The sequence below is a fragment of the Rousettus aegyptiacus genome, unplaced genomic scaffold, assembly GCF_014176215.1.
Source record: "Rousettus aegyptiacus isolate mRouAeg1 unplaced genomic scaffold, mRouAeg1.p scaffold_m13_p_14, whole genome shotgun sequence".
NCBI classification, from domain to species: Eukaryota; Metazoa; Chordata; class Mammalia; order Chiroptera; family Pteropodidae; genus Rousettus; species Rousettus aegyptiacus.
In genome coordinates, this window is record NW_023416289.1 from 55,462,914 (window position 1) to 55,484,322 (window position 21,409).

Below are 21,409 nucleotides of genomic sequence, written 5' to 3' on the forward strand. Positions count from 1 at the left end.
GTTACTCTTAAATCCCTCACTATTCTTTTAGGTCTTTGATGCTTGTCTTACTTAGCATTTCTGCTTGTTAACAAGACTCTCATTTTTGGCTTTTGATGGGCTTTACTGGAGTACAGATTATTCATGGTTTTTTAATGTTAAAGAATTGTCTACTTTTCTCTTGTAGCATTCTTTTTCTTCATTCCTTTTTTTTTCACCCATCTTAAATATATGACTATATTTGATAGCATGACCAATATGCTAGTATTTTGGGGTGATTTTAATGCCATTAGCTTTTTTTTAAAAAAAAAATAATTGGTTTTGAAAGGGATTTAATATAAAGTCCTTGATAAATTCTTTTTCTTGTCCTGTTGCAGAATGTAGAGCACTGATTTATTTCATGAACTAAATTAAATAAATTGCATCTATAGCTATTGACAAAGTTGTTACTTAAAACCACTGCATTAGTGTCATTGTTCATCATAATAGTATTTTATATCCCCAATTTCATTTAGAGCTTGATTTTACATCAGAACAGAGATTGGGGAGAGATTGGTTTATAATTAACTTTTGCAAGAGGAATGATGTTATTTTTGTAGTCCTATATAGAAGTACATGTCCTTTAATTTTAAAGAACGAACAATTCAAATTGAAGACATTTTATTGATGTGGGAAATGAACGAGTTACTTTTAGGCTGGAGAGAAATCTGCAAAATATATCAAGAGGGGAACATGTTTTGTGTTTATTGCTAATGTTGTGACACTCATTTTAAGTAGTTTTTTTTTTAATGAATGGTAGTATCTCTTGGTTAATCGAATAGTTTATTAAGTAGATTTTTTTAATTGTATAGGCAACAAATCCTAATTGTAGGATTAATGAACAAAAATGCCCTTATATTTGATAATCTCCTAGTCAGTTACCCTTACTAACTCTACTTTTGTTTGAGAGCTACAAAATTATAGAGGAGACTAGGGCTAAAACTTACTTTTGTAATTATGTCGATCTTGACAAATCAGGATCTTTTATTTAATGGTAAAATCTCTGGTATGCCACTTATCTCTTTGATTCAGATTATTTAAGTAATTGATTTGTTCTTCCATGAGGAACATCTTTTTGGCAGTGGAGTATCTTATTTGTATTTGAAATCTGATAGCGTTTTATGGCAAATATCAAATAAGCCAGGCTCTTTTGCATTAAAAACATTTTTTTGTAGTGGCTACATAGTGCCTGCATTCTCAGATATGGAACTAAAGATGGTGGCATCTGTATTTTGCATTTATGTTATCTAAGCAAAATTAATGAACATCTATTGGACTGGAAAACTATGCTATGATCCACTGCTTTGGTTTTCTTTTTTTAAATCCTTTAAGATTCTTTTACATAAGTAGTCTTTATTTGAAGAAGCTTGGAAAGTTTTCTGCATTGAGATTTAAAATCCATAGTGTTGCTGTAATTTAGCTTTCCAGGATTTTTTAATTTGAATTTTTATTTTTATTTCTCACATAGATAGTATAACAATTTACAGTATTACATTTAACTGGTAAAAATTGATCTCTTTACTGCCACTTTTTTATGGTTACATATATATCTGACTGTAGAACTTTGTTACTCCTGTACAGTCTTTGATTCTCTCATTGAGAAGTGTGTGCAGTGCATACAACTTTAGACAGTTTCTTAATTTAAAGCTGTTACAAAATTAAAACTGTGTATGGTAAGAGTATCTTCAAGGTGGGTGGATGTTCTGTGTTTGAAGGAATAAGATTATTGGTATTCCAACAGCATTTTTTCTTTTAATGTTTTCATCAAGCACCCAGTCAGCTTGAAGAGTCTCAAATGGACCCTCCCACTGAGAAATCAAGATGGCAGTCCACTTTGGGGAATAGAGGAAAATGGATTAATACAAGAGTGCTGTGATAATATACAACCAAGACAGGGTTCTTTTAACATGGATTTCATGAAATGAATGAAGACAATAGGTTTCTTACCCAACACAAATGGACAGTGGATTTGACTTTCTAAAGACTTTTTGTATCATTAAAACAAGTCCATTTTTGACATTTGGAGAAGAAAGATGGTACATTAACAGAGATGATAGTTTGTATGCTTGGAATTCTTTTTTCAGTCTGATTTTGTATGAGTATGACCTTGTGGAATGTTAACTTTAATAAAATTTCTGACACTTTAAAATTTCTCAGTTTGGGTTTATTTTTTTGAGCTGGAGTTTCATTAAATGTTCAGTTATCACCCTAAATAACACCTTGACCTTTACTTTTGCCCGGCAGTAAAGTGTACTGAATAAAGCTGGTACATGGAAATAGTGTGTTGGAAAATATTGTACTTGGTTGATTAAGATTTTTCTTTTTAAAGTTGTTGAAATTTATTTCTGCTTTAAGAGATCATCATTTGGTTGAAATGCTGTTTTGTGCTTTCTTAAAACATATTGCAAAATAACTTAATCAATGGGTAATAATAGAATCTTTAATTTGCCATGCAATTTTAATGAACTTTTAACACAAAATGCCTTTTCCCTCAAAAGTCAGGATAAGTGATGAAGTATAAAAGGTCACATTTCCCTAGATGTTAATATTATAAATAAAATGTTTTGCAATAGAATATTCATCTGAACATTTAAACTGATGCCTCTTACTGTCTTTTATTAGTTAATATTAAGGGAAGAAGTATTAGATTTATTAGGGAAGTGTCCTTAGGGTATTCATAAAAGGACTTAGAATTTTGGTGGCAATAATGTCTATATATACATTATGTAAATATGAAACGTCCCATGCATTTTTACTTGGTACCATACATATTTTTTATTTTTCTTATGTGCATTTAGGAATTTAGAATAAATGAATCATACCATGTCATAGATTACTTATATTTGATTTTCTGGTGAATACTGCCATTTTAATTTTTGATAATCATCAAATACCAATTCGGTAACTGTTATAAAGGTGTGTGGTATACTTTAATTTGCTAGACCAAATGAATTAATAATATTTCTGCATTATACAGAGAGCAAGAAATATTCATCTTGATTTGTTTTGTGTGTGTTTGCAATTAATGTCAAATACTGTAGCACACCCATTCATCATCAAAACCTGGACAGTATGTGTTCTCATTGATTTGAGGCGGTTGATCTGTGTAAATCAGAAGTGGAATTTTGGGTTTCGATCTTGGTGTACAGAACTACCTTTTGTAGAAAGTATGGAATTGAAACTAGGGTTCGATTATGGATTTTACATTACCTAAATTCAGCTTGTTGCTTTTGTTGGGTATAAATCTACTGGATATCCTGAGGAAAGGACATTGTTCTGACATCATGTTGAGTAAGGAAAGTTTGATTTTTTTGGATGTGAATGTTTTTTTGGGTGCTTGGCTGAGAGAAAAAGCGTTGAATAATTTGTTTTTGGCATTAGTAATGATTTTGTTTCCATCGTCCTATGGTTTTGATTTTTAGGAGAATTTGCCCTGAGATGTTACTTTGATAACTTGCTGTCAGATATGAGCAATTGTTATTACCTTAACCATTGTTGAAATGGGTACGTGCCTAGGACTGGATTTAAAATACAAGGGAAAGGTTGGGACATGTGTTGTGTTGGTTTTGGAGGTGGAGTTTCTTGGGTTTGTTATTTAAAGGTGACTGGTGGTACCATGTTCTTGAATTTAGGAACTTTGTTTTGCCTAATCAGTGTGGGAAGTAAATATATTCTGGCTATGAGAGTTCTTTTGGATGGGTAGGGGGGTAAAGTTTGCAAGGTTATGTAATGGGTTAAAGAATTTTGGGAAAATACAAAGAAAAATCGAGGTTATCGAATAAAAATTAGTTGCATTAATTTTTTGCTCTAATGCAACTGAACACTAGGGAGGCGCTCTTGAGTTGTACCCCTTTCTTCCAGTTGGGATGGAAAATTCCCCCTAAAACTGTCTTTATGTAATTTTTAGGCTTCATAAAGAAGGCAAAACTTGAATTTAATTTATGAAATTAAGATTTTGCTTTTATTTAGAAGCCATTTTACCCATGTGGGGGGTTAATTTTTTAAAAGATTAGTAATTAAGATGAGCTTAAAATTATCTAAGAATTATCCTTTTTCAAAATGGCTTGATAAAACACCACTTCCTGTCCAGAGAGGAAGTTATTTTAGCTCAAAGACTGAAATATTTAGCAGATCTTTAGACAAAAGGAACAAATTACATTTCTCTCTGGCTTAAAAAGGGTGCTTGAGCCAGAGGGGGTTAAGAAACCCTCCCCCCTCCCCCTGATGGGGTGGTCTGGAGGGGCAGGGAGGTGTGGGGGTGGGGGTCCTTAGGCTCCCTGGGATGGAGGATCTTTTTTTTTTCTTTTTTTTTTTTTTGGTGGAGATGAAGGGGTGGGTCTATGGTACATCACCTGAGTTGTGGGGTAAATGTAGAGAGTGTCAATCAAAGGCAGAGCTCTCAGAGCTGGGAAGGAGGCTCTAGATGGCGGCTGTGCCTTAGAGAGAGCGCGCTCTGCTCCCTGCCTTCGCCTCACTTTACGCAACTTTCCCTAACTTTCGGGCAGCCTCAGGGGGCCCCCGGAGCCCCCTGCCTCTCTTAGTGACTTGCTGGGGTCGATTCGAACCTTTTTTAGGGAGAAAAGCAGCTTTTAGGAGCTTTCTTTTCGTGCCTTGTTGGAAAGAAGCAGCCGTACTGAGAGCCCAGGTCGTTGTTTTTTCCAGCTTAGAAGCCATGGCGCACCTCCATTTTTGTGCGCTCTCCTAATGAGGTTTTTTTCTTCCGTACCCGTTTTAGTATTAATTGTCGCTTTCTTTTTTTGACCAGTTAACATATTTGAGGATTCTTTTATTTATTTTTCGTTTTTTAACGGAGAATTTCGTTTTTATTTTTAATTATCTGGGATCTGATATTTTTCCACTACTAGCTAGGACTCTTGCTTTGGACCTACTACATGGATCAGGTAAGTTCATAGTCATTAGTGGTAATTTTAAAGATTTATATGTTAAAAGTTTGCTTTATTTTCTGTAAATATGAGAAATTCCTGGATGACGCAATAAGATACAGAGATTGTTATTTGTACCCAGTGTGTTACTTTGAGAAACTTTCCTTATTGATAGTGATTCCACTGTTCGGTTTATCCTTTTTTTTTTTCCTAAAGGAAAAAATAGAAATATTTTGTGTTTTGGTGCTTACCGCTGTTGTATTATAACAATATCGTTACATGGTCAGGACTTTGTTCCTGATAATAAAAACCATCGATAGAAGCTGGGACCTTACCTTTCTTTCAACTTTTGACAGTAAATACCTGGGCACAGGACTTCAAAGCAAACACAGATTCCCCCTCCCCCTTAATATTTAAGAATTAAAAGATGATGAGAAATAAGGACAAAAGCCAAGAGGAGGACAGTTCGCCACACAGCAATGCATCGAGGTATGAGCTATCAACTTTCTTCCTTTTTTTCTTTTTTTTGGGGGAAACCTCAGCTTACATTGTTTACCTTGACAGACTGGGTTAGCTGTCTGTGTTATTTTAAGTATTTTACTAATTCGGATTCGTTTTTTAAAGCGTGACCTTGAGATTGCTAATATGCCACACCCTAATTTTTTGGTAGCAATTTATGAAAGTTGAGTTGACTTAAGGCCTCTTACAGCAGTCTAAAGATAAGGTACCTTTATTCAAGGGGGACTTTTTTGTAAACTACAGTTTTTCTGTCAATACATTTCAGTTTTTAGGTTTTTGTGCTGTAGAAAAATGACCTTGTCGGTTTAGCCATTGCTGCATTGCACCATTTTACATACAAGGCAAATTTTTTCTTTGAAGAATCTAGGATACCCAAACTTGTAACTGAAGGCCATAGAGGAGCCTTGTGGTAGTAAATTATAGTAAATAGACATTTGAGAAAGTTATATGAATGAAAAAATGTACATTTTAAAATGAAACTGCAAAAAGGACCCTTTGACTGATGCCTCTCAGTTTATATTTTTATTTGATTCTGTATTTCTTTTGATACTCTTGACATTTTAGGAAATTTTGATATGATTTATCAAAACCTTTACTTCGATGGTTACAGTTCCTGCATTTATGAAATTAAACCTGCGATCCCAGAAATCGTGGAGTACTCTTACTTAATACACTTGTTTTGTGTTTGTTACCGTGATGACAATTGTATATTTTACATTTTAAATATTATAAGGTTTACATTTGTATACTTATATTCAGACAATGCTTTCTGGTTAGTAGATGTGTAGTATGTCTTATCATGGCACTTTAGTTGTAGCTGCTTTAAATTTATTGATTTATTTCGACAGTGTCTCCTGGAATGCTTTTATCTCCTGAAGCTTGCTTACAAATGCTCTGTTCAGATCATGATTTGTTTCACGTTTGTTGGAGTACCTTATTAGTGACTAAGTAATAAAGCTTGTGATGTTTTATTGTATGATCTGTATGTTAATTTTTGAAAGTACATATGAATGCATTTCTTGATGTGTTCTTATAAATTGTCATGTTATAAATTTAAAATCATACAGTTAATAAGGATGTGATGATTGTATCATTTTTCTTCCCACATTTGTTTTTATAAAATTTTTCCTAAATATAACTTACTATTAGGTTAGTGAATATGAAAGTTTTTAATGTGGTTTATTACAGATGTTGAATTTCGTTTGATTAGATTTAAAATATTTGACCCTTTCAAAAATACCTTTCCACATTATTTTGCAAATTGAGTTGTCACAGAGTTGGACTGCTTTTCTTTTGAACTGAAATGCCTGGGTTAGATTTAGGATGGAAAACTTATAATCCTAAACTGATTATTCCGAGAAGTACTAGCGATCTGAAGAATCAGGAATCCCCATGTACTTTGACAAATTGTTAAAGATTCAGTACCTAAAATTGTTAATCCCTTGAGTGTGTGATTTGCATAGTCTCAGCAGGGGTTTTGGCTTTCTTATGCAAGGTTTGTGGTTAACATTGAACAAACTCTACTTTCTAATTTAAAAAATCAAGCAGTGTTGTTGTTTCTTGTAATAATTTACTCTCACCTGGAAAACTGCTTTGAAGTCATGCAGTTGCCTCCTGGCAGTGGGGTTACAGCTTAACAAGAAGCTTGAACTTTACTTTTTAAATGCATTTTATCAAGTATATATTGATTTATATAATTGACGATTGTCCAAAAATATCCTAGAGACTCCTTGAAGAGATGGAGTTTGAAATTATTGTTACCCTAAATTGCATACCTTAACACGTGTACATAAATATGACATCACTTCCTTTTAACATTGTAAAGCTAAAAGATATTAGCTGTGTTTTATTGTTGATTAACGTTTTTATTTTTAGTGAGCTAAGACGAAGGAGACTTTCTCACTAGTACTTGGTTTCTTAATCCATCAGAATTTCTCCTTTAAGGACCTGTTTGGATGGCACAAAGTCTGGTGTTTAGGGAGTACTACAAAAATCACTTGCAGCCTGAGCCACAGGAGAGGAAGGGAGGAGTTTGCAGGTCAAGTAAATTTTGGTCTGAGAATTACTTTAGGATCTGAAAGGATTGAGTGCAAGTTGAGGTTAACCTGATATTTTCCTGTTACTGGAAGTATTGCAGTATTTCACAGTGATTATGTAAGTTCGTTATTCTTGTATTCTTTTGAGGTTAATATTTAAGTATAATGTTATACTTAGTATATCATGATTTTTGAATAGTAAGTTTACTTTCAAAAATAAGATTTTGAAAATATTTGGTGTCTGTAAATCTAAATATTTAAAACAAGCTTTTAGTGATGGACCTGTGTAGAAATATATATCATGCACTTATCTAAATAATTTACATTTGCTGGCAACTTCAGTAATATCAGAGAATGGAAACAGGATGGAAGGGAATCAGAATGGAACCGTGTGTACACAGAGTTCTGTGTGTTCTGGTACTCTCTGCCTTCGCAATTTATCTTACCTGAAAGTTTATTAAATTTGTCTGCAAATCATCTGCCTTTGAAGCAGGTTTATTTTGATAACCTGAGGTCCTGTGAATATCATCTGCTTTTTAATCAGACTTGTAGCAGTTATTCAAAAAGCCTGGGGGTGTTTAGAAGAGGTATAATGCAGTTGCTTGTGGACTGAAAAAGACAGTTTAAGTGGCAGCCATTTTATGACACTGGTTAATTCTTACGAATCGGGGGTTTTGAGAAGATGAAAATAAAGCGAATTGGAACCTGAAATACCAAAACCTGTTTTTCTTCCCCCTCCCTCTTTGAGTTCTCTGGTGCTAAAATAAAGGGCAGCTTGGTCGTTAGCCCTGGCAGCAGCTCTCTGAGCCCCTGGCATCTTGGTGCAGGTCCAGCTCAGTCACAAAATGGCTGTTCCTTTGTGCCGCAGCGCTGACAGACATACTGCATTGCACTGTGTACTCGCCAAACAGCAGGAAGTTGCCGTGCCGAGTTCAAAGGCCGGCCGGCGCAGGCGCCGAGCGCTGATTGGCTGTACGCGCGCCTGGTAACAGCAGGTCAACAGCGGAGGCCTTCGGGCAGGCCCCGCCCCGTGACGTCAGGCGCCTCGCCGCCGAAACAGCGAACGCGGTGACGTTGGGCTGCGTGCGCAGCCCTGGCGCTTCCTCTTCGCCTGTCGAGCCATCCGGCTGCGGGGAGGGGAGGGGGAAGGGAAGGGAGGGGACATCTAGTTGGGGCTTTCCGGTGGCGGCAGCTTCCCGGAACGATTTCTCTCCTGGCAGTCCTCTTCGCCTTTCCCTCTAGCCGCCCACACCCTTGGCACGTCGTCTTTTAACCTTTCCCGGGAGTGGTTTTCTTTTAGAAGCAGTTTCTACCTTCGGAAACATTTAGGTAGAAAATCTGTCAGTTTTTACATTTTTTCTTCCCTGTGTCTTAGCGGATCTTTTTCCCTCTTTTCTGTTCAGTGTGAAGAGATTAGTTTTAATGTTGCTACCATTGACCAAAACCATTTCACTGTTAGTCAAGGAAACAATTTTATTTAAATTGAAACGTCTTAACAGGTGTTAGAGCTGTTGTCTAATACATGGCTCATAAACCAAGGGAAGATTATTTGAACTTGTCCCCGTGCATTTTTACTTGGTACCATACATTTTCTGAATTGGCATTTGATGGAGAAAAACTCAGGTCAGTATGTGCAAAATGATTTATTTTTAAGATTAATAACGGGATAGTTAAGTAGAAAATAGCGTAGAAATTTGTACTTGTTTAATAACTGTAATTATTAAGTTAAACTAAAAATAATAGAATACTGCATTAGGCACCCATAACTATGCAAACGAGTGTCAGAAAACGATTATTTTAAAGTGTTGATAGTATTCGCTACAGAAATTTGACTCCCAGAACTTAACCGCTAGTACAACCACTTGACAAAAGCTTGAGAAACATCTCTGATCCCCCATTCTGGAAGTTTTCAGTCCTGTGGTGATGCTTATTGTCTACCTTGTTTGGAAACCCTTGCAAGGACTTTTGGTTTAAAAATATAGTTTACCAACGATAACCTTATACAGTCACAAGTAATGAGTTCAAGCACGAAGGAAAGGCTATATTAGCGTTTTTCTAATGTACCCATCATGAAGTCCCCCCCCCTTATTGGAGAATTTTTAGCAGTAACAGGAGTGAAGTGGCATGTGGTTGGGGTCGTAGTTTAGAATTTTTTTATTGAGTAAAATATGCTACTTCAAAAGAGATGTAGCCCTTCTGAGCCTAGAGATGTTTACCTGAGCATATCTTACACGTTTCTGAATGAAGTTTATGAAAGATAAATTTCGCTGTAATAGTTGGTTTTATAAATTTATACTTTTGCTTTTTTTGGAAGGAGTCTTTGGATAGTTTTTGGAAACCTTAGGTGAAACTGGGTTTTCAGTTTGTTTTACAGACTCGCTTATTAAGATTTTGTGATTTTCTTAATTATATGGTCAGGTAAATTATATATAACATGTAACAGCTTTAGAGAAAATACTTGTAGAACTTGATTATTAACTGGTGGTTCCAACTTCTTAAAGTGCTTTTCCGATTTTGAGATTAAATAGCTGTATTAAAAATTTTCATATTTGTTAAATGCCCTTAAATTCCTAAAAGTGGGATAGACTTAAGGCATTGCAATTATGTTCTAGGATCTAAACTATTCTGAAGATGTTTTAACCTAACATAGATATCATTACTGCACGAGTTAAAATGCACATTACAGCAATTCATGTATGAGCCAATTAACTTTTTAAAGAACAAGAGAGTATTAGGAAGATCTTCATTGAGGCTTCTCTGGGTTTTCCTCCCATGTGCAGAATGGAGTAGGGTTGCTATCTATCCTCTCTCTTTTCCTTTCTGAAAATCTGCAGTTTCCAGTTGAAAGATACAGTCATCACAGAAAGGTGGGCAAAGTATTTGATAAAAGGAATTTCAGTTGTAAAAGTTTCAGCTTGAGAGCTGAATCGAAGTTTAGTTGAATTTTACCTGACAGTATTTGAAACTCACAGATTTTAAGAATTAGTGCCCCCACCGTGTAACAGTGTTCTCACAATTGTGAGAGATTACCACCTTAGGCCACCTGAGATTTCCAAACACTGATAATTTCTCCCATAAAATGTAGTAATAGTACAGTTGTTCCTGACATAAAAATTGAGTGACTGCTTTGTTGGACATCTAGTAAATCTTTTTACTTTTTTTTTTTTTTAAGATCTTTTAGCTTTTTTCCCTGAAAATCTTAGAACTCAGTTGTCCTTCTTGAAAAGGGGGGTTACTTCAGCAAAGAAGCAGTGTTTTTTAAATCACCTAAGTTACTCTGCATACAAATTATTGTATACAGATGTTACTCTCTATTGTAGCTGAGTAATTCCCTCTTGCATTTCAGCCTGACCGAGCTTCGAAGTCAATTTTATACCTCAGCAAAACTGCCTATTACTACTTGCTCTGGAACTTTAGCGTTATTAGTGTAAAGACAGGACAACAAAAGCTGACTCCCATCATCACATGCCAGGATCTGTTTAGCACAGTGTCGGAACATTTTGTTTTACATATTTTTCGGACCTTTTCCCCCTAGGGCAGGTAAAAAAGCTACTACTATACTATAGACCTTTGGGAGCAGTTTATGAAGTGGGGGGTCGGGGTGGGGGAGCAGGCATTGTTTTGGGAAATAAATATTTGAGAACCGAGGTGAATGGAAGCCATTTGCACTACATTTCAAAACAGTTCCAATATAGCATTTTATTGTTAACGTGTTTGGTTAAGGCTCACCTTTATGTTATTTTAGTAACATCAGCTGGACTGTAATTCATAAAAAGTATTGAAATTCCCTTTCCCGGAGAGTCCCCACAGTTGGAGGACTGATCTTCAGGGGTTGAATGTTGTAGAAGAACTCTGGATAAGGCATCACTCTAAGAATAGGCCTAATTTTGTACGTTGGATTCAGTTCCAAGGAGTTATTTTGTCATTTTTGTTTTTAACTCTTCCCTTAGTGCCCGGCAAGAGCTGTGTGTATAAATAGGTAGCAGCGCAGTGTGTTCTGTAGTACTGAAAAATTTCCCCCTGCTTTGGGCCAGTGAAGCACACTCATTTTTGGACTTGGAAATTTTCTTGTTTTTAAAATGTGGGTAATAATCTTCATTGGGTAATGCAGAATAAATAATGCAATGCTTATAAAGTGCTTAACAAAGATCCCGGTACACCGAAAGTGCTCCATACATGTAAACTGTCCATGATATCACTCCCCATGCTTCACCTTGCATTCCTATCCTCCTGCACCGAGTGCCTCTGTAAGAGCCAGGTGGTCCCCGAGGGCTGTGGTTGGGATCCTGGTCTCCCACAGGTGTCTGCCTGGGCCAATTAGGAGAGCTTAAGAGCTTAAAATGATTTTAGGAGGCAGATCCCTTTTAGTTAATTGAAACTGGATGTTTTTTTTGCAGTCATCTCAGGATTTTTTTTCCCCCCCTGAGAAAGCCAGCCTTTTGAAGGTAGCATATGATTCTTTCTGGACTAGAACAGCCTCTCGTGTGAGTCATAGCCCTGCTCTTGGCAGTCACTCTGAGCAGACACCTTTCCCCCACCCCCGCCCCTTCTGTAGCAAGCAATTATCGGCGTGGTTCACCCTCTGCCTTACTTCCTCAAGCTGTACGGGGAGTGGATGTAGTGACTGCCACGGTGCAGTGTCGTGTGGATGTAAGTAAGAGCAGTAACCGTACAGCCAGTGTTTAATTGGCTGGGGCTGGCTTTCGGTAATCCTTCTGCACCATAGCGTGTATATTTAATTTAGCATCATACCTACAGTCTAGTTCATTATGCTGGAGCTATCGTCTCAGTATTTGTGTGTGAGTTTCTGCTTCCATTTTTTTTGCCCCCCGTCGGTTATGAGTCAGTTGTGTTTAAAAAAAAAAAAAAGCCCCAAACAGAGTCACTTATGTGCAACCCAAGACCTAATACCTAACCTAATTACAGTTTCAACTTTCCCTAGGAATGTGACTTTTTAACCAGCCAACCCTGGAATTTCCTGGTCAGCATGAGGAGACAATCCGCTGATTGAACCCTCCGGTTCTCCTTAGAGTGACCTTGCCTGAAACAATGGGTTCCTTCCTAATAATTTCCTTTTCCTGTCCCCCTGCTGCCTTTAAAAGCTTACCACTTTGTGCACTTCTTTGAAGTTCTTCTCTACTTGCTAGATGGGGTGCTGTTCGAGTCACGAAGTGTTTAGTAAAGCCAATTAGATCTTTAAATTTTACTTGGTCGAATTTTTATTAAACAATTGTGATCTACTTTTTCGTTCTTATTAACATGAGAACTTGAAGAGCTTCTAAGAATACTATGCCCAGCCTGATCCCTGGGATTGAGTTAAATTTTAGAAGTTCCCCATCATATGTTTTAAATTTACATGTGTCTCCATGTGTTTCAAATCTGCTGACTGAGCACTTATTTTTCTGTTCCTTTCTAACCCTTGGTCTTTCCATTACTTGTCTCGTTTTCTCCATTCCCTTTTTAGGGCAGTTTTAACAGCAGCCTTAGTTTGGAGGTCTGGAGGCCGAGGGGGGTGGGGTTGGCGGTAAGGCGAGTTGTATGCTCGGTGGAGGAATTTCAGCATTGAGTGGCACGCCAGATCCAGCTGTGAACATACCTTTCCAATGTGGACACTCTTGGAATGTTTTCACCTCAAGTGGCTTTAAATTCTAGTGCTCTCTCTTCCTTTTTTAGATAACCTCCAGAAGCGTGGATTCTGGAATTAACTTGGAATGCTGTCACTTAAGTCCATTAAGAACTCCCTCCAGCTGATAAAGGATCTTTAACACCAGGGTCTGTATCAGTGGATGTCAGCTGCCCCCTGGAGCAGTTAGAGAGGGGTGTTTGCCACTGATGGTGGATTGTGAGCTGTAACTAGCATAGAAAAAGAAAAAAGATGAAGGTGAACCTTAGGGTATCACATTTTGTGTAGGTTATTAAGTCCAGCAGTGCCTGTGATGATTTTAGATTTCGTCGTGAGAAACTAGCATGTGTTGAACAGTTTATAGAAAAATACCAGAGTAGATTTCCATTGCGTCGAGTGTTGCCTCTGTTTCAGGCACTGTTTCAAAGTTTTTTGAAATGTAGATTTTATTTAAAGTGAGGGTTAGTGTAGCCGAAATACTTAGTGACCTCCGTAGGGGTAGCCGGCTCTCCAGGTCACCTCTCACGGGTCACTCTTCCTTTGCAGGTCTGTAGGTGGCCCTGTGTCCTGCTGAGTCCTTTATACCTCTGCCATTCTCCTTCAGTTGACTTAAATGCTTAAAAGGATTTGTAGCTACTTCTGAAATTTGTTTCTGCCTGTTGTGCTTGCAGTTTTGCATTTCAATAATCAAACCAACAGATGAAATGGGTGAGAGATGTTGTTATTGAAGTTGATTGCTTTGGGGAGGGTTCGATAACAGTTGTCATGTAGAGTACCTGCTCCGAGCCTGGAAAGTGCTCTGAGGCCTTGCTGTGTGGTAATTTGATGAGTCCTCACTAGTGTGTGAGGTGTGATTATCATCCCTATATTGTAGGTGAGTAAACCGAGGCACAAGGTGGAATAAGTGGTGGAATTGGATTCACACCCAGGGAATGTGACTCCAGGATCACTTAAGCATTTTGTCAGAAGTTGCTGTTAAACTAGATGGGGAAGAAAAAACTGTATAGGAAGTTGAGGAAAATAATAAAAATCCAGAATAATTCTTCATTTGGCTTTTCCTAAGATCTTTCATTTTAAAGAAAACAGAAACTCAAAATTAGAGTGCATCGTAGGTATGAGTAATGCCAGAAACACAATGCTCTTTAGAAGGCCAAAATTTTACATCAAAAGGCTCAGGTTAATCTTGAATCAAGTAGCCCCTGGAGTGGTTTCCATGGGGGTAGTTTGAGGAAAGGTGGATGGGTGGGTCCTGGAGACCCAGGAAGAACTTTGTGCTTGTGCAGGTTGATTCCCTTTTGTGAAGATTGGGCTTTGCTTCTAGTTTTCTTTTTGTTGTTGTTCTAAACTTAGTTTGCAAGTAGGCGTTGTACCAGAATCACTCAAGAATGCTGCAGCACCGGCCCACAGCTGATTAGGTTTTAGAAGTTAAAGTAGTAAGGTAGGGTAGATAGCCAATTGCCCTAAGCCCTCCACGTGGTCAGCTCTGAAGCCAGGCTTGAGTCAGTTCTATGTGCGTGACCTCTAGGGCAATAGTTCTTGTGTAGGGCGTGTATCTTAAGGAAGTTAGAATGAAATAATGCTTCTGAAGCAGCGGTTTTCAACTAGAAACATCCCCTGCCCAGCCTTATCCGTGACTTTTGGCAGCTCCTGGAGATATTCTCAGTTGGGATGCAACTGGTTTCTAGTGGGTGGAGGCTACAGGGATGCTGCTAAACATCGGGGAACACACAGGACCTCTCCAAAGAGGATTATCTTGCCCAAAGCGTCATTAATCCTGGGCTTGAGAAACTGGTCTGAGATGTTTAGCCAAGCGCTCGTCACAGTGAACGTTGGTCATCAGTAAGAAAGTCGTGTGCCTTCGCCTTTCCTGATCCAGGGACCGCACCTGCTTTCTGTGGCACTGGGCGTAAATGCTATTTACCACTGAGGGTAGCAGCCAGGTCTTTAAGATCTCCTTTGAATTTTGGAGTTAGTGTTTTATAAAAGTCTAAAGATTATAGCCTGAAAGTTTATAAGGAAAGACAGGCCTCAAAAGGCTGAAAGGAATTCCTACTTTCCTTAAAAAGGAAATCCTATTTCCCTCTTCTTCTAGTCACTTTTATGAACTCGGCATGTAAAAACGGTGAGATTTTAAGAACATACATGGTTCACATGATACATTTTGCATTTTACAAAAAATAGTTTTAAAATTGTCATGTTGATACTTATAGATCTAATTCATCCCTAGTCGGTTGTAATTAATTGCATAGTATGACTTTCACGGTTTATGTTTACATTTTCATACATGGACATTTAGATTTTCTTTTTTTGATCTTATGAGCAGAGCTCTGAACAATTTAATACTTCCCACCCTCAGCACAAGTTGGATCATTTTAATAGGTTATATACCCATAGACTGAATCGCATGATTCACATGGATATTTGAGGTTTATTGTATCATGTCAAGGTGCTTTCCAGAGCTTCTACTGATTACTTTTTCGATAAAGGTATATGAGTACTATTTTTACCTACTTTCTCACTATCATTTGATATTATTAGACTTTTAAAGTTTCTGCAAAGCAGATGAGTGTAAAATAATCTGTTGGAATATACACTTCTCAAATTATCGGTGAGGTTTAATTACCTTTTCATAAGTTTATTGGCCCTTTCAGTTTCTTTTCTGTCCATTTCCTTTGCCTGGTTTTCTATTGTATTTTTCTTTGATGTGTAGTTCTTCATATGTTGTATGTATAAATGTTTTGGCTTTTAACCTTGTTTATAATGCGGCTTAGTCATCCGAATCACAGGACTTGGGCCAGAGGTGGAACAGGTCTTAAAGTTATCTTTGCCTTTCCATCTTAAGACAAATAGAAGTGATTAGAAGGAATTGTTCTGTATCAACCTTGGGTGGTTTAATAAGCCGGCTTAACTAAAGAGTGTCTGCATGATAGGGTGGGACCAGCCGCACCACCTCAGAGGTTAAATAGTGAGGGTTCCATAGTCCAGACCCTGGGGGTGGGGACGATGACAGCATTATGCACACTCTTGGGCTAAGCCTCTTTTGTAAAATGAGGACGATTTGTCATCTTTGTTTTAAGGCTTAAAAGAACTTTTGCACGTGCCTGATCCATGAGTGCTCCATAAATATTAGCTGTTCCGTCATTGATAGAGCTGAGTGAGTCTGGAAGTAAGTTTTATGGGTTTCCAATGTAGATTGCGTTGTGTTTTTACTGGATTTTTCTTTCACCATCACCACCACCACCAACAACAACAAAAAACATGCTCTGCCAAGCAGTTCAGCCATTTTGTAAGTTTAGGAAAGTAAACAGTATCCAAGTGCCGAAATGGCAGCTCTTGGGCAGAGAACCCTCAGGCTTGCTCTTTTAAGGAAGTGATGCTGTGCTGCCCTCTCGTGGCCATTCAGGAAGCAACCGTTAAAAAGTTAAAAATGGAACACAATAGCTATTGATGCAGCTTGCTTTCAAAGTCCATTTGTAAGAAATACATATTCACTTTATTTTGCCAGCTGCGGAAAGGATCTTGAAGAGAAACCGAATCCCTTTTATCCACAAGTGAAAACAAACGTTAAACTTTTTTTCATAAGCATTTAGTTTTTTGTTAGAATCTGAAATCTCAGTATTGACTTGAATCCCTTTCAATTATTTTTGCAGTGTATTTCCCTTGTGTTGATTGTTCAATCAAAGATTATAAAATGTGTCCAACTTAGATTTTGAATAATTTTCAGATACTTATTTTTCATGAGAATTCTGTGTTAATAGTGGATAATTCTGAAATTTTAATTTTTAATTGTATTATAACTATTAATGCCATTGGAAAGCAGATAATTTTTTTTGTTTAGGTGAAAGTTTAAAGGATTCCTCATCCACTAATTCAGTTTGATCCTTTTTTTGTCAGTCTTACGGACTTTCCACATCTACTCTAAGTCAGCATCACAAACTAAAAATGTAGCATTCCTAGTATTTAGTATTATAACTAGGTCTTAATAGCAAATCTACATATTTCAAGCAACATCCTGTTCTATGAGGGAATAATTATACCGTTAGTGCCATAAATGTGGAAGTATTTAGTTTTTTTTTTTTTTTAATTTTCCATTTCAACATTTAGGAACTTGTCTTTTAGAAATATCAAATTAATTGAGTTTTTATTAAGGCTTTTTAGAAAACATTTCATCCCACTGAATAATATTTCTATTAAATCTGACTTGCTAATTTAAAAAATAATTAAGAAACACTTGGTCTTACTCTTGTTTAAATCTTCAGCTCATGTGTAGTATTGGGAGTATTTACTTGCATCCCTTGCTTGCATTTATTAGGAATCATTTTAGACATCGAAAAAGATTATAATACTTATATACTGAACAACCGTGAACTCATCACCTAGCGTCAGTCATAAAACATCACCTATATCATTCTCTGACCCTGCCTGCCTCCCTCTCCCCCTTATAGGTAAATACAATTGTGAATTTGCTGTTTATCTTTTCTTGGATTTTTCATAGTTACTATTTGTTTTTGAAATTACACAAGTAGTTCATAGAATCTACTAGTATGTCTCAATAACCCATCCAACAAGATAAATCACTGTTAAGAGTTTGGTGATCAAAATGCATTTATGTGCATAGGTGCTAATAGAGAAACATAGCTATGTTTTTTTCCTAAAAGGTTCGTATGCATTGTGACAGGTCTAGAGGTCACACTTTCTTACACAAATATAGAGCTGCACACGAAGATACATACAAAGATAGTTTTATTGGTTACAGTGAAAAATTTGGAAATCTATTCTCAGAAATAATAGAACTATGAAGTGTACCAAGGGTCTTTGTAGTTTATTGATGAAGAGGACAATTTAAAAATAATTGAAATGTCCCATTACTAAGAGGACAAGTTAAATAACATATAGTGTATTCATACTCTGAGCAGTTGAAGGGAGTGATATTCATACATAACGTAATGTGGGTAATGACATTGGACGTTTCTGTTCCATCTACAAGTTACTGCTTTTCACACAAAACACTGAAAGGATTTCTGGTCGACCAGACTGTCCTAGATCTGTTCAGACTAATGCAGCTTTTCGTGACTTTCTGATTCTTTAAGTTGGTAGTTGAAGATTTTCCATTTTCTTGTTGGAATGTTTTGTATTTCATGGCAGTAGAACTGTTGTTCTACGGCAATTAAAATTGGCGGTGATTGCCACAGTGTGAATCCAGCCTTAATCTCTCATCTAGAGTTAAGCATTACAGTAGCGGTTTAAAAACTAAACCATTCGCTTCAAATGAATTTTGAGAAGATCCCATATTCTAGCACAGTCAGTCAGCTCCCTGCCCGTTTCCTTTTCTCGCATACAAGGCACAAGAAGCATGAACGACTGCATAGCTCTCAGGTCTATTAGGGAGATCGACAGTTGACAAATTACTTGTATTGGATGGGACAAATGGGAGGCCACGTTGCATAAATGGTAACAGCTGTGACTTTGGAGTCAGCCATCTCAGCCAGGATGTGTTAAAAAGTGAGGCGAGAGCCTTGGGAGCCTGCGGGCCGGAGCTCGAATTGAAATGGGGCTGCCTGCTCTCCGTTCCCAGGGGCGGTAAGTAACCGCCATGGCAGAGGCGCTGCGACAGTATTGTGCAAATACCTAATAGGCACCGAGCTTGGGACTGGAGAGCACACAGGATTGCTCCCTGGAGAAGGTAATCCCTGATGCGTAAGCGGTACTGGGGCTCAGTCTGCCCCGCACGTGGGTTAGTGTGGCTCCAGCAGCGGGGCTAAGGGGAGGAGTGGTGAGGTGATAAGTCCTGAGAAAGAGGCCGAGACCGGGTTTCATTGGGCATCAGAGATCGGGTGTTGTCGCTGACCGGGCCTAGGGTGTCCAGGAGGAGGTGGGCGGCGTCAGCTCCCTAATCTTTCAGGCAGTCATCCGCTTTGGCCGTGCAGGTGGAGCTTCCAGGTCATTCCTGACGGCCCTGTCAGGCAGACCGCGCCTTCTAAGCCCCTGACCAGGAAATCCTGGAGCTGCCTCTACCTTTCCGTAAGCAGCGGTGGAAGGGAAACTGTTAGGAAATCCCAGCTAGTGCTGCGAACTGTGCGGTGCCGACTCACTAGTGGGTGCTCGCTGGGAAGAGCTTTGTTAGAAGGGGAATCTGAGCTTGGGGGTGAAATCCCGAAATTCGTAACGTTTAGGTAAAGCTTTGGCATTCATAGAGTGCCACTTTCATAGCTGTCATTCGATGATGCTCTCATGACCCCGCTGATAATGTCACAGAGGATGGCTGAGGCTCAACCCATGGGTGCCAGAGCCTGCACCTTCTCACTGTACTATCCAGCCTTCCTCTTTTCTCTTGCCTGTTGACCACCTTCTGCTTGGTCACAGGTGGAGAATAAGTGACTTCAGATGCCTTTAGTCGGCTCTTACTGTGTCAGTTAAGTACCAGGAGGCCTTGACATTGGCAAGTGACCATTACGAGGATGCATGACTAGTTTTGGACATGGTGTGACAGGGATAAGATTTATTTTCCAAATCTCTAAGGTTTTGTTACTCCCCGTGATAAAATACAGTTTGCACTTTACGGCCAGACTTGAGGTGCAGTCCCCACCTTCCCTCTACCCTCATGCTTCTGGTATTGTCATTGACCAGGTTACTTAAAACATCTGTTTTCACCTTTCGTTTGGGGATAGTAAAGCCTAATAGGTTTGTTCTGGGGAATTAGCACAGTGATACACATAAAGCACTTAGCGTAATGCCTGGTCCCTATTAGAGGGTTGACAATCCTTCCTCAGCCTTCTGTCATTCTGTTTTGTGGCTTCTTCCGTCACCTGCCTTAGGTTGCTTCTCTGAGGAGTGTTTGGAATATGAGGGAGGGCCAGGGGTGTGTGGTAGGAAGTAGACGTCTGTATGGGATTAGGCCTTCACCATAGAGTCAGAACGGCTCTTTTGGGGTTTTTTTGTTTGTTTGTTTATTTCGTTCTGATCTACCAGATCTGGGACTCGATACAGGAGATTCCCAGGCAAGATCTCTGGTTTGAGGTTAATGTGTGTATTTACATAGCTGCCCAGACAGATCTGATTTGCACCTGTTGTTGAGAAGACTGGATAATTGCAGCCAGATTGCATTCTTACTATTTTGGGTAACCCTGCCTTGGTTTTCGTTTCTTCTGTGTTGGTTGGTGTTTTCAATTTGTGTTTTGTTTCGTTTTTTGTCTTGAGGGAGGGAAGCATGATATAAAACAAATATGACTTAGTGGATTCAGACAGATCACCCCAGTTTAAAATCCTACCTGTGTTATTTGGGAGAGTTACTTAAGTACCCCTGAGCATCACGTCTTTTTTTAATATGAATGGAGGAGAGACTGGTATCTCCCTTCTGAGTTTTTGTGAAAGAGCTAATCTATATAAATTAGCTGGTATATGGCATCGTGTGATCATTTGAGGTGGTGGCCAGTAGAAATATTGAGATTGATAGTAATATGATTTGCAATATAAGGATATCAAAGTTAATTTGGAAATTTTGATCTTACATTACCAAAATCACTATCCACTGTCATTTTACTGCTAAGATTTTTAAAAACAGATTTATATGGTAGTTTTTAAATCTTTTAAAATCTCTTCTCTTAAAAAATTAAAGTCACTCAGCATCTGAAGAAGCTTCGGGTTCAGACTCAGGCAGCCAGTCGGAAAGTGAGCAAGGCAGCGATCCAGGAAGTGGACATGGCAGCGAGTCAAATAGCAGTTCTGAGTCTTCAGAGAGTCCGTCAGAATCCGAGAGTGAATCGGCAGGTTCCAAATCCCAGCCAGCCCTTCCAGAAGCCAAAGAGAAGCCAGCCTCTAAGAAGGAGCGGATAGCCGACGTGAAGAAGGTATCTCCTACGCTGTCCAGTACAAGCGGGCCGCTGGCCGGGGTCAGGTGGCAGATCTCTGTTCCCTAGGAGGACTCATTAATGTTCCTTGATAAGGAAAACCACAGTTACCTGTCCAAGTATACTCTCTCTGGATATGAATGGGGACTGCTTTTCACCTTGCTAAATGATATAGTAGATATAGGCTATAAAGAAAATAGTCATATGCACCATCAAATTTTAGGGCAAAAGGACAAATTTCTATAGGTTTGGTCTTTAACATTTTTAAAAAGGTGGTTAATTTTTTTTTTTATGTAATACTGTATAAAACCAGAGAGAATCATTGACAGATGATTGTGAAATGCAGGTGTAAAGCTTGGTGTTGGATAATCACAATTTAAGAAAAGGGTAGTTTTTGTGATCAGAAGAATGGAAGAGAAATACTTCTCACAGAGAAAAAGTTAATCTGTGCCTAGGCAGGTAGGTATTCTTTGCCTAACAACC

The 21,409-nt window shown here is 38.2% G+C and overlaps 1 protein-coding gene across 9 annotated transcripts in view; it reads left to right on the forward strand.

Moving 5' to 3' along the window:
• The window catches only part of CHD2 (chromodomain helicase DNA binding protein 2), a 98,378-nt gene that overhangs the window by 10,298 nt on the left and 66,671 nt on the right, over nucleotides 1-21,409 (forward strand). For 5 of the 9 annotated variants that reach the window (XM_036232002.1, XM_036231999.1, XM_036232005.1 and 2 more), the window contains 2 exons: nucleotides 5,258-9,079; nucleotides 20,695-20,926. In XM_036232002.1, the coding sequence (XP_036087895.1) occupies nucleotides 8,979-9,079; nucleotides 20,695-20,926 (333 nt within the window). In that variant the 5' untranslated portion in view covers nucleotides 5,258-8,978. Of the gene's footprint in view, nucleotides 1-1,787; nucleotides 4,920-5,257; nucleotides 9,080-20,694; nucleotides 20,927-21,409 lie in introns of those variants that run through there. The other 4 variants (XM_036232003.1, XM_036232000.1, XM_036232001.1 and 1 more) reach the window with 4 other exon arrangements.